Here is a 13,058-nt window from a genome sequence, read left to right on the forward strand (position 1 = left end):
CTTGTTTTTATGTCTTGGGAGGTGGTAGTATATTTTAATGCCCATACATTTAACCCCATTCGCATATAATTTTGTGTTGCGGGCTATAATTTGTAACTGTGTTTTCTTTCTGGTGTCATGTGTGTGGCGGTCTGCATTTCTGTCCAGGGCGTCCAAGTGCTGTACTGTAAAACAAGCTAGTTCCAATATATAGAGACATGGCAGTGGCAGGATTTTTAGCTGTTGAAATAGTGGTTTACAGTGTTCAGTTCTCTTTTTACATTTCATTATTCTTACTACTTGTTTGTTAACTTGAAAATTGTGAGAGAATCAGAGCTCTTTCCCCAGAAGATTAGGCCATAGCTCAAGACAGATTCAAACAGGGCATGGTACACCAGCTTCAAGGTATCTACACTGGCTGTGTCTTTTAATGATCATAATAGATAGCAGGTTTTACTAAGCTTTTGTGACAATGCCTCAATATGTGGTTTCCAATTTAGTGTGTTACTGATGGTAAGTCTAAGAAATTTGGTGTCCTGCCTGTACGTAATGTCATCTTTGCCGATAACTATAACTGCATTGAAGGGGGTTAGATTTTGTCTAGTATGGAAGTTCATACTTACAGTTTTTGAGTATTTATGAATAGTCTATTTGCTTCAAACCACGATTGTAAATGACAAGTAGTTTCATTAACTGCATCTTGCAAAGTGTCACCTCTACTGGTTATCAAGATATTTGTGTCATCCGCATACAGAAAGGAGACGGCATTCATTATATGTTCTGGGAGATCATTTATGAACAATATGAAAAGAACAGGGCCAACGACAGATCCCTGATGGACACCATTTCTTGTATGTAGTATATCTGACCTGCAGTGCCTGAATGTCTCTGATTTTCTTATTTCTACATATTGCTTTCTTTGACTAAGGTAGCTATGGAACCAGTTGTGGGTTACACCTCTAATCCCATACTTATGGAGTTTCATAAGCAGCAGCTTGTGGTCGACCATGTCAAAGGCCATGGACTGATCAAGAAATATACCGACAGTAGGTTGTTTATGGTCAACAAAACTTGAGCACTTTTCTAGAAATGCATACAGAGCATGTGTGGTGGACCTATTTTTCCGAAATCCATATTGGGAAGATGTGATTATGTTGTTAGAATTTGAACACATTTCTAATCTAGTTAACATACAGTATTCAAATATTTTTGAGAAGGCAGATAGTATAGCAATTGACCTATAGTTTGTCATGTCCGTTTTCTCTCCCTTCTTGTAGAGGGGTGTAATTTTAGCAAGTTTTAGCTGGTTTGGAAATGTTCCCTCTAGAAATGAGGTATTTATGATATTTGACAGGGGTCCACTGATGTAATCTGAACACTTATGAAGTAAGAAGCGGGGTATCAGATCATGCCCTGCAGAAAATAATGAATGATAGAGTTGCAGGCTTTCCTGTAACATCTAGTGTGATGAACGAAATTAAGTTCTAGCAGTTTGCACTTTGTAATGCCTTCTGCTATTGAAATAGGGTTTTGTTTAACCTCAACAGTGTATGGAACAGAGGCAAAAGCTTTATTTTCATGAACTTCCTGTTACGTTTCATTGTCAAATCCAGCAGTACACCTATCCACACAGTTTGCAATACACCTATCCAGAAGGTTTGAAATGTGTCGTCCCTGTAACCACATAATGTAATTTGTGCTGTACAATGGAATAGTCACACATTTCTGTTTTTACTCTTTACAGAACTTAAGAACATTGCATATGAGTTTCCTAATCTGAGCTTTATTAGTAGCAATGATTTCTTCAGAGCTCTCTCTAGTGTACTAGCTGAACAGAAAATTGTTATAGTATTTTCAAACAATGGAAACTCTAGGTCTAATATTTTACAATATGAGGTCTGTTAAAAAAATTCCAGAACATTCATAATTTTGCGCCAATTGTGTGTTGAAGCAAAATTCAGTTGGTGTACCTGCATATGCGTGTATTTAATGTGTAACTGCTGGAAGTTTCAGTGTTGTACATCTGTTAGATGCTGTTCAGTGCTGTATTGAGTAGAACACTGTAATGCACAGTTTAAGAATTTCAAGATGAAAGAGTTAGAGGAGTAATGCACCTGCACAAAATTTTGTGTGTAATTCAAGAAAACCTTTACAGAGACACACCAAATGATACAGGAAGTCTACAGTGATGAGTGCTTAAGCTATACTCAGTGTTATGTATGGTTCACACAGTTTAAAAATGGCCAGACAGAAGTTAAAGAACACCTTTGTTCAGGAGGCCTTTCAGTGTCTACTGATGACACTCATGTCAGAAATGTCAACGAAATTGTGTGCGCCAATCAAAAGACTGACTGGGAGATTGCAGAAGACTGTAACATTTCAGTTGGATCATGTCATGATATCCTGACATGGCATCTAGGAATGCATCATGTTGCTGCCAAGTCCATACCACGACTCATGAGTCAAGACCAGAAAGGCCTTTACCTCACAATCCGTGAAGAGCTTTTGGATTGTGCAAATGAGAATGAGATGTTCCTTAAGAGAATCATAACTGGTGATGAGATGTGGGTCTATAGTTATGATGTTGAAACCGGGGTTTAACTTCACAATGAGTCAGGAAAGGTTCTCAAAGACCAAAAATAGCTTGTCAGGTCACATCAAATGTCAAACCCTTGCTGATAGTTTTCTTTGACTTTGAAGGATTAGTTCATCATCATTCATGCCACAGGGACAGACTGTTAATCAATGATACTATCAGGACAATGTTGAGATGTTTGCAAGAAAATGTGAGAAGGAAACAGCCTGAAATGTGGTGACACAATTCATGGCTCTTTCATCATGATAATGCACCCACACATTCATCCCTACTGGTGCCTAACTGTTGGGCAAGAAACGAAATTGCTGTCCTGCCACATCCTCCATACCTGGCCCCTGTGGATTTCTTTCATTTCCAAAGTGGAAAAACCTCATTGAAACAATGAAGATTTGCAACAATAGATGAGATATAAGAAAATTCATAAATGAGACTTCACATGATCCAGTGAGAGGTGTATCAAGACTGCCTCCAGAAGAGGAAATGGCGTTGGGAGTGGTATGTCAATTGTGGAGGAGAGTATTTTGAAGGAGACCATGCATGATAAGTAAAAGGTAACTGTAGAAAAACTTTGTGGAACAAGCTTCAGAATTTTTTGAACAAACCTCGTACACGAAAAAATTGCACTACTCAAATACTCAATGTACATATCAATCACAAGAAGGTTTCAGATTCCCAGTCTCCTCAGCTTTTAACTCTTCTTGAAGTAAGAGGCAGTATTTGCAATAATATTTCAGACAAGCATCACTTACTTTTTTTTATACAAAAAACTTTTATGCAATTCATTGGTTGCAGAAATTAGAATCATAGTTTATATACATATTACAAATTTATAGCTTTCATGTCTGTAAATTAAAGTTTCATATCTGCGAAATATCAAAGTGAATGTTTCACCATTTTGTTTATTTCAAAGAAATACAGAGTGACTGCAAATTATGGAATTCTGTCATAAGGTTATATATTCAACACCCTGAACACAGTTATGTAATGTTACTTTTGGCTCAAAGAAAAAAGCTCAATAATTTTGTGTGAATCTTAAGTGCACTTAATGTCAGACTAGTGACTTTTTTTTCACAAAAAACAATAATCGTAATCATAGTTATTTCAATTTATGACAAACTTCTGCTAACAAATTGCCAAACTGGATGTCATTATTGGAGCTGTTAAGGAGCTGATCATCTGCAGGAGGACGAGGAGAACAATTGTGAAGTAGGGGAAGAGATTGTTGAGAAGGTATGCACGGTAAGGGACAATGGAAATATGGAAAAAAATGAGTTTTGTTTTTAGAGAGTTCATTGTTGCTCTTGAGACACAGTTGCTATGCACCCTAAAACTTGCATTCCCACTTTAATTGAGTCAGTTATGGGTTCTTGATGAAATATTGTAAAATCTAAATGAAACACCTTTTTACCCAGGCAGCAGCAGCCAGCCAAGGCTCACGTAGAAGCAGAGGAAAAAACTTATTTTGTGACTTTTACGAGTTCCTAACCAGGAGCGACTTTTATAATAACATCTGTGTGCTTTAATAGTTTAGTTTCTTGAGTTTCTATGTGTTAATTTAATATCTAACAGCCACAGTTCTCACGTTTTTGTTTGCATTGGAAAGTAAACCAATTTTGTGACACATTACAAGTTCCTAATCAGGGGCAAATTATTTAGTTTTTCCTGAGTGCTTCAGTAGTTAGGTTTTTGAATCTCTGTGTATTAATCTAATTTATTATACACAGCTCCTGTGTTTTCATTAGTGTCTACAGTAGAGTTCCGCAGCACGTGCTGATAGTCCATTTATTGGCATAGTTTAGTTTTCCACAGTGTTTAGTATGGACAGGGACTGCGACTGTTGTGTGCAGATGCAAGCCGAGTTGGTGACACTTTGCTCTCACCTCCAGGCTATGATGGCTTTAGTTACACAGCTTGAGGCTGCAGTGGATGGGCACCACTGTTGTGGGCTGTCCATGGGGATCCAATGGACAGCCAGCACGTCCAAGTCCTCCTATCAGTCCTCACTGGTGGCCAGCCCAGTTACTGCTAGCACTGAGGTCGACCCCTCACCTGTGGTCGAGTGGGAGATGGCCCCGGGGCATAGCTGGTGGCGAAAGATTTCCCAGGTGGTCTCACATAAGGCCTCCCTTGTTTGTCTGACAAACAGGTTCCAGGTGCTGTCTGTGGCTGACACTGTCACTGAGCCAGATGCCATTGCCTGTTCTCTTTCAGAGGAAATCACTCAGCCTGCAAGATTCAGACAGTCACAGAGAGTGGGATTATTGATAGTTGGGACTCCAATGTTAGGAGCATTATGGGGCCCCTTAGGGACATGGCTGCCAAGAAGAGAAAGACAACCGATGTGCACTCAGTGTGCATACTGGGTGGAGTCATTCCAGATGTGGAACGGGTCCTCATGGATGCCATGAAGAGCACAGAGTGCAGCCAACTGCAGGTGGTGGCTCACGTTGGTACCAATGATGTGTGTCACTTTGGATCAGAAGAGATTCTGGTTTCAAGTAGCTAACAGAAGTGGTAAAGGCTGCCAGTTGTACTTCCAAGATGAAAGCAGAGCTGACCATTTGCAGCATAGTCAACAGGACTGATTGTGGACCTCTGGTACAAACCTGAGTGGAGGATCTGAATCAGAGGCTCAGATGGTTCTGTGACCACATAGGCTACAGGTTTCTTCACTTGCACCAAAGGGTGGCTGGGTTTCGGGTTCTGCTGAATAGGTCAGGTGTCCACTATACACAGGAGGTGGCTACACAGGTAGCAGGGGCTATGTGGCATGGACTGGGCAGTTTTTTTTAAGTTAGAGGATCTCAGGAAAATACAAGAAAGGCTTCAGTCACAAATGGTGCAGGCCAAACACAGGAAGAACGTAGATACAGGAACCATCGGTATAACAGTTGTAACTTGTTGTAGCAGTATTGGGAAAGTATCAGAGCTCCAAGCACTAATACAAAGCACTGATGCTCAAATCATTATAGGCACTGAAAGCTGGCTAAAACCAGAGATAAGCTCAGCTGAAATTTTTGTGAAGAACCTAACGGTGTTCGAAAAGGATAGGCTAAACATGGTTAATGGTGGCATGTTTGTTGCTGTTAGAAGTAGTTTATCTTGTCGGAAATTTAAGTAGATAGTTCCTGTGAGTTAGTATGGGCAGAAGTCACTGTTGGCAATTGGAATAAAATAATAACTGGATCCTTTTAGCAATCTCCCAATTCAGATGATACAGTTGCTGAAAGGTTCAAAGAAACCTTGAGTTTGATTTCAAACATGGACCTGACTCATACGATTATTGTTGGTGGTGACTTTAATGTATCCTTGATATGTTGGCAAAAATACATGTTTAATTCTGGAGGTACACATAAAACATCATCTGATATTGTACCAAATGCATTCCCTGAAAATTATTTTGATCAGTTAGTTTATGAGCCCATGTGAATAGTAAATGGTTGTGAAAACACAATTGACCTCTAGCAACAAATAATCCTGAGTTAATAATGAACATCAAAATGAATACAGGGATTAGTGAATACAGGGTTGTCATATCAAGAGTGAATATTGTAACCCCCAAATCCTACAAAAAGAAACAAAACATATACCCATTCAAAAAAGTAGATAAAAATTCGCTTGATGCCTTCCTGAGAGACAACCTCCACTCCTTCCAAATTAATAATATAAGCACAGACCAGATGGGCTTTAATTCAAAGAAATAGTACAGGCAGCAATTGAGAGATTCATACCAAATAAATTAACAAACAATGGAGCTGATCCTCTTTGGCACACAAAACTCCTCCTTTGTACACAAAACAGGTCAGAACACTGTTGAAAAAAAAAAAAATGCCAAATTTAAAAAGATGCAAAATCCCTAAGACTGGCGATCTTTTACAGAAGCTTGAAATTTAACGCAGACATCAATGCGAGATGCTTATAATAGTTTCCATAATGAAACTTTCTCTCAAAACCTGGCAGCAAATCCAAGCAGAGTTACCAAACACAGCCTTCCGAAATGCCTTCACGAAAGAAGACAAAGTAAATATTCCAGAATTCGAATCAAGAACAGCTGCCAACATGAGTACATAGAAGTAAATATCTTCAGAGTGGTGAAGCAACTTAAATCCCTCAACAAAACAAGTCTTCTGGTCCAGACTGTACACCAATTAGGTACCTTTTAGGGTATGCTGATGCATTAGCTCCATACTTAACAATCATATACAACTGTTCGCTCAGCAAAAGATCCATACCCAAAGACTGGAAAGTTGTGCAGGTCACACCAATATTCAAAAAAGGTAGTAGGAGTAATCCACTAAATTACAGGCCTATATAATTAATGTTGATATGCAGCAGGATTTTGGAACATATTGACACACAGTCTTGGGTGGCTTTAGAAAACATTGTTCTTGTGAAACACAACTAGCTCATCGCATGAAGTGTTGAGTGCTATTGACAAGGGATTCAGGATTGATTCCATATTTCTGGATTTCCAGAAGGCTTTTGACACTATACCACACAAGTGGTTTGTAGTGAAATTGTATTGCTTATGGAAAATCTTCTCAGTTATGTGACTGGATTTGTGATTTGCTGTCAGAGAAGTCACAGTTCATAGTAATTGATGGAAAGTCATTGAGTAAAACAAAAGTGATATCTGGCATTCCCCAAGGTAGTGTTATACGCCCTTTACTGTTCCTTATCTATATAAATGATTTGAGAGACAATCTGAGCAGCCGTCTTAGGTTGCTTGCAGATGAAACTCTCATTTATCAACTCATGAAGTCATCTGAAGATCAAAACAACTTGCAAAATGATTTAGAAAAGATATCTGAATGATGCAAAAATTGGCAGTTGACCCTAAATAAGAAAAAGTGTGAGGTCATCCACATGAGTGCTACAAGCAATCCGTTAAATTTCAGTTACACAATAAATCATTTAAATCTAAAGGCTGTAAATTCAACTAAATACCTAGGAATTACAGTTATGAACAACTTAAACTGAAAGGAACACAGAGAAAATGTTGCAGGGAATGCTAACCAAAGAGTGAGTTTTATTGGCAGGACACTTAGGAAATGTAACAGATCTACTAAGGAGAATGTCTATACTACGCTTGTCCATGTTCTTGTAGAATACTGCTGTGCAGTGTGAGAGCCTTACCAGAGAGGATTAACAGAGTACATTGAAAAAGTTCAAAGAAGGGCAGCACATTTTGTATTATCGCAAAATAGATGAGAGAGTGTCACTGGATATGGGACTTGGGCTGGACATAATTAAAATAAAGTCTTTTTTCATTGCAACGTTATCTTTTCACGAAATTCCAATCACCAACTTTCTCCTATGAATGTGAAAATATTTTGTTGACACCAACCTAAATAGGGAGAAATGGTTACCCTGATAAGATAAGGGAAATAGTTCGTTCTTTCCGGGTGCTATATGAGATTGGAATAATAGAGAATTGTGAAGGTGGTTTGATGAACCCTCTGCCAGGCACTTAAATGTAATTTGAAAAGTATCCATGTAGATGTAGATGTTACTCTGTTTCCCATTTGGGGAGTATTGTGTATAAAAAAAAGGTTTGCAGAGATTTTTAAGTAGTAATTGCCTTCATATAACACAGTCTACAATTGTGAAAATTCTCTTGCACAGTCTTTGGTGTAAATACATTCAGTATAACACTTATGCTTATTATTGAAACTACAATTGTGTGGAGAATCAAGCAAAATTTGTGACTGGATTTAGGATATATTTTAGGGAATATGTAGCCTGTTATCTTGGATGGAGAGTTGTCAACGGATGTAGACATAACTTCAGGTGTGCCCCATTAAAATGTATAGGGATCCTTACGGGTCATGTTGTGTGTTAATGACCTTGCAAACCATATTAATAGCAACCTTAGACCATATGCAGATGATGTAGTAAGAAACTTCACAAATATTCAGTTAGATTTTGATAATATTCCAAAATGTGCAAATATTGGCAACTTCATTAAATTTTGAGAAATGCAAAATTGTGTACTTAAAAAAGTGTCCTGAGGTTAAAACATCAATACACACTATTGGAATTGCTCAACTCATATAAATACCTGTGTGTTGACAAATGAAAGTGCTTATAAAATGCTTATGTGATCCATCCTAAAATATTGGTCAAGTGTGTGGGAAACAGTAGGGCAGCATGAATGGTCACAGGTTTGTTTGACCCATTTGTGAGCATCACAAAGATGCTGAAAAAATTGAACTGAATGATGCTTAAACTACCCTGTGGAAGACTACATATAAAGTTTCATGAATCAGTTTTTAGATAAATTGCAACAAATCCAAATATCACTGACATGTCCATAATTAGCTGAAGTGAATCAGTTGTAAATGAGGAAACAGGACCAGAGGCTACTTTGAACAGTCACACACACAGTCAATGACAAGCAGATATTAGCGTTACAGAGGCACAAGCAAAGTGGCCAATCGATGGTGTTTACTCACTCTAGGAGATTCACGGACTGAAATTAGACAAAGTGACGAAGACATGCTTGTAGCCCTGAACAGGTTTACATTTCTTCCAGTGGACCCTACAAATCCTTTAACTGTGGCAAGAACACCAAATATTTGACACATGGTGGTAAAACCATCATTTTCCACAGAGACATGATCTAAAGGAACAATCTATAGTGAACTTGGAAGTGCACAAGACAAATTATATTCTTAAAACAATAGGTAATAAATTTCACGACATGTCCCTGGTAAATGTCAGCAATCTAGAAAGATAACTGCACACAACTCATGGTATGCACATGAATAAAAGAGGCAAAAAGACTGTTCGCAAATTAATTGTTGAGGAAATTAGACAAAATTCTCCACAAAGAGGTGTAAAGAAGTGCATTGTCATGGAATGGCACAACCCACCAAATGAGAATCTGCCACACAAACAGCCACTAGATCCAAGCCTGGGAAACTTGTAAAGCCTGCTGGACAGTTTGGTAGCCATAAATCATCCTATATAGTCCAGCAAGAGAAACTCAGACTTAATGCCCTACACCAGAATTTTGGTAGTCTTAAAAATAAGCACAATGATCTGGATATTATTACATGCCTAGATAAACCTGATATTTTAGTCATGGCTGAGTATTGGTACACTGATGACCTAATTAGCATTAGTCAACCACAGCCCATGAAATTTTGTTCAGCCTTTAGTAGGAAAAACGAGTCTTCACTGTTAAAGCAAATAACTTCAGTGTTAAAGGCGTAAGTGCATCCTGCGTAGAAGGAAGTACTGATGTGTGCTATACTGATGTGTGCTGTCTTAAGTGGGTATCTATGTTGTTTCATTCTCTCTGAGATATGAGTTTAATTTTTAAAACAAATTCCTTCTTGATTTACCAGAAATATAAATTAGTATTTCATAGGAAATGTTGCTGTTATGCAGGTGATGAAAATTCTGTGGAAGAGAAAAAAGAAATAAAGAAAATTCCAGAACAGTTCCTGCTACATGTCAGAGGGAATGGTGATACCAACACAAAGGCCATTGAGGTAAGAAAATGTTTCAGAATAAAATGTCTGGCAATTTACAAATGCATACATAATGTGTAATTGGATGTGAATGTTAAATCTGCACTGCAACAAAAAATTATATTACTGATATCCATATAATATTATCAGTTTATTAGTAGATGATTTTCATTCACTTCTGTATAAATGTGTATCTCTGACAAAATTAAAGTTGAACAATGCAGTTAGATGAAAATAAAAAGTAATGTAAATATAAATGGCATTCTGGTTTTTAAAAGAGATTACTTCCATGAAAAATTCTTTTTATAGGTTGATTTAAGAGCAGCTTCGCTAAATTCAAATGATGTATTTGTTCTAAAAAATCATGCTGATACATTTGTGTGGTGTGGAAAAGGGGCAACTGGTGATGAGAGAGAAATGGCAAAGAAAATTGCAGATTTTGTATCGAAAGGAGACTACACTCTTGTGTATGAAGGTAAGCTGTTCTGCCCTTTAAATCACTGTAACAATGTTACTAACATGACTTAACTGACCACAGGAAAAATTAGCTGAGATACATGCTTACTATTAAGTACACGCTTTCATTTAAGAATGAAAGTTGATGTCAAATGTGAAGGGCTTAGCCATTGTCACATTATGGGTTGTTGCTTGTCTTACCTCATCTGCAGCATCTTAAGAAATGGACCTGGTAGGTTGTTGCATTCTGCTGATAAATCCCCCCCCCCCCCCCCCTGCCCCCCCTCCCCCCACCAGTAGTTGCTGTGGCACTGGTAAAAAGTCTATAGCTTTACTCAGATCTGAAATGGTCTCTACCTCCCAAACTTGGTTCGAGAGTTTGATAACAGTTCCTGGAGCTTGTGCTTTTGGTGATGCTTGCCCTCCTTGGATGAGGTGTTCAAACTTGTTTACTTGCCTTGTGGTTACTTAGGCTGGCATATTGCTGGGTAGCAGTTGTCATATCCATACAGTCACAAAGAAGATATGACAAAGAAGTTTTCCACATCAGCATCCTTGTATAATATCTTCTTGGTGTACAGATCATGTCAAATTGTAGATAAAAATCAAGTTTTTGAAGATAACCATCATCATCTTAGGTGGGAGATGACTACCAGGAGTGAAGTCTGCCTCCTTTGTAGTGCCATTCAGGCTTTTGCATTCTAACTTATGTTGGCATTGATGTCACATGAAGGGCAGGATTTGCATGTACAAATGCAGGAAATCACCAGTGAGATGGTAAGCACCCCTCTCTTCCACTCCCATCAGAGAGGGAGGCCACAATTGAGGGGCAGGAGGGGAATGGAGATGACCCCCCAACATCAGCTATCCCCTTAAGAATTATGTTTTTTTTTTTATTTTATTGATTTGAAGATGTTCTGTCTCAAGTGCTCATCTCCAGGCATGACAGAGATTGTAATTGCATAGGGCAGACAACCTGCACCACAGCTAAGCACTGAAATTAACGTAGGTGGCACATTAAGTGTAGAAATCTTGAAAAATGGGCAATAGCAAACATAGCCATATGCAAGGCCATAAGATAAACTTTGAAAAGTTGCTGAGACTGTGTAATAAAAGAAACAGGAGAAATTTTCATGTGCACAATGTTGAGATGTTGACAACAACCAGGAGTGGGATGTACTTACCCCTACACCTCTCCATATTGCATCTGATGTTGAATGGCTGAGCATGACGTGACAGTCAGTCAACCACAGACATGTAAGTTACAATCTTCATGGTGCCTGGAGAAAAACACTTGCATTCAAAATGTCCACCATATTTTTGAATGCATGTGCTTGTCTAAAGGGGAGCTATGCCCTACTGCCTAAATAAGTTCTCCTTCTTCATCCCCTCACTGTTCATTTGCAGGTTCAGATGAAATATGACAGCTGAGCAATGATGTAGTGTCATGTATTTTAATGAAAACATGAATAAACATTCTTGAATTTGGTACTCTGTCATTAGGAAATCATATACCATATTGACATATTCAGCACTTGTAAAAATGTGGAGCATGCTTAAATGATACAGTAGAATTGACCAATAAACAACAATCACTGTTGGAATAGTCAATCATTTAAACTCAAGCACAGGTACACAACTTGAATTTCAAAACAAAAATGACAATCGATACAGAAACCCATTGCACCAAGAGTATCAACACACAAATTAAAAACTTATCTTAAAGACCAGCGATATCTCAGTAACCAATACATATTGGACACATGTTCTACATTATGTTTTATTCATATTAATCTGTACTACCACCTCCTGAAACACCCTGCATGCCAATGAATATTATTTTTGGAAGTCCGGATGAACGGCAATATGTTTTCACGCATAGCTGCTTTTGGAATGTTGTAACACATGTAATGCGAAACTGCTGTAGTTCCATCAATACATATGACTGTACAGGCTTACTACAATTCATCACTAGAATTAAATATGAGATAAGCTACATTTCTGTAACATAAACAGTTACTTTAAAATATCTTTCTCATGAACAATGAAAGAGCCCATTAATTCCTAAATTTAAGTTCCAACAGCAACTGATACACATCATCATGACATATAAAAAGAGTCTAAAATTATAAATTCTAATTCAAATTTTGTCTAACTAAAGAGTGTCAACACCAAAAGGCTGCTTGCTCATCGTAGTCTACATTCTTCACAGACCAATTGTAAAAGCATCTAGGTATAGGCAGATGCTTATCCACAACACTCACATGGTTTGTGGATCTTAGAATGTCAAGGTCTGACTATTGCTCATGAATGTCAACTTTTCCTGCATTTATTATCTTACTTGTTTACCTTCCTCACCCTCTCATCTTCCTTTTGAGTGTCTTACCTCATTTCCATCTTTTGTCTTTTAATTCACCACTATTTCCCACAAGTCCATTAGTTTTGTGAAAGAGAGCTGCAGCAGCCTTTGCCCCTGACCACTTAAATCTTTTCATCGAGTAATTCATAAGTGTTTTCAGGGAGACTGCCTCCACATTTGTGCTCTATAA

At 38.0% G+C, this 13,058-nt stretch overlaps 1 protein-coding gene across 3 annotated transcripts in view; it reads left to right on the plus strand.

Moving 5' to 3' along the window:
• LOC126484304 (villin-1) overlaps positions 1 to 13,058 on the plus strand; it is a 389,949-nt gene that overhangs the window by 351,545 nt on the left and 25,346 nt on the right. For all 3 annotated transcript variants that reach the window (XM_050107736.1, XM_050107738.1, XM_050107737.1), the window contains 2 exons: positions 9,971 to 10,074; positions 10,363 to 10,528. In XM_050107736.1, coding sequence (XP_049963693.1) covers positions 9,971 to 10,074; positions 10,363 to 10,528 — 270 coding nt within the window. The remainder of the gene's footprint in view (positions 1 to 9,970; positions 10,075 to 10,362; positions 10,529 to 13,058) is intronic.

The sequence above is a fragment of the Schistocerca serialis genome, chromosome 6 (assembly GCF_023864345.2).
Source record: "Schistocerca serialis cubense isolate TAMUIC-IGC-003099 chromosome 6, iqSchSeri2.2, whole genome shotgun sequence".
NCBI lineage: Eukaryota > Metazoa > Arthropoda > Insecta > Orthoptera > Acrididae > Schistocerca > Schistocerca serialis.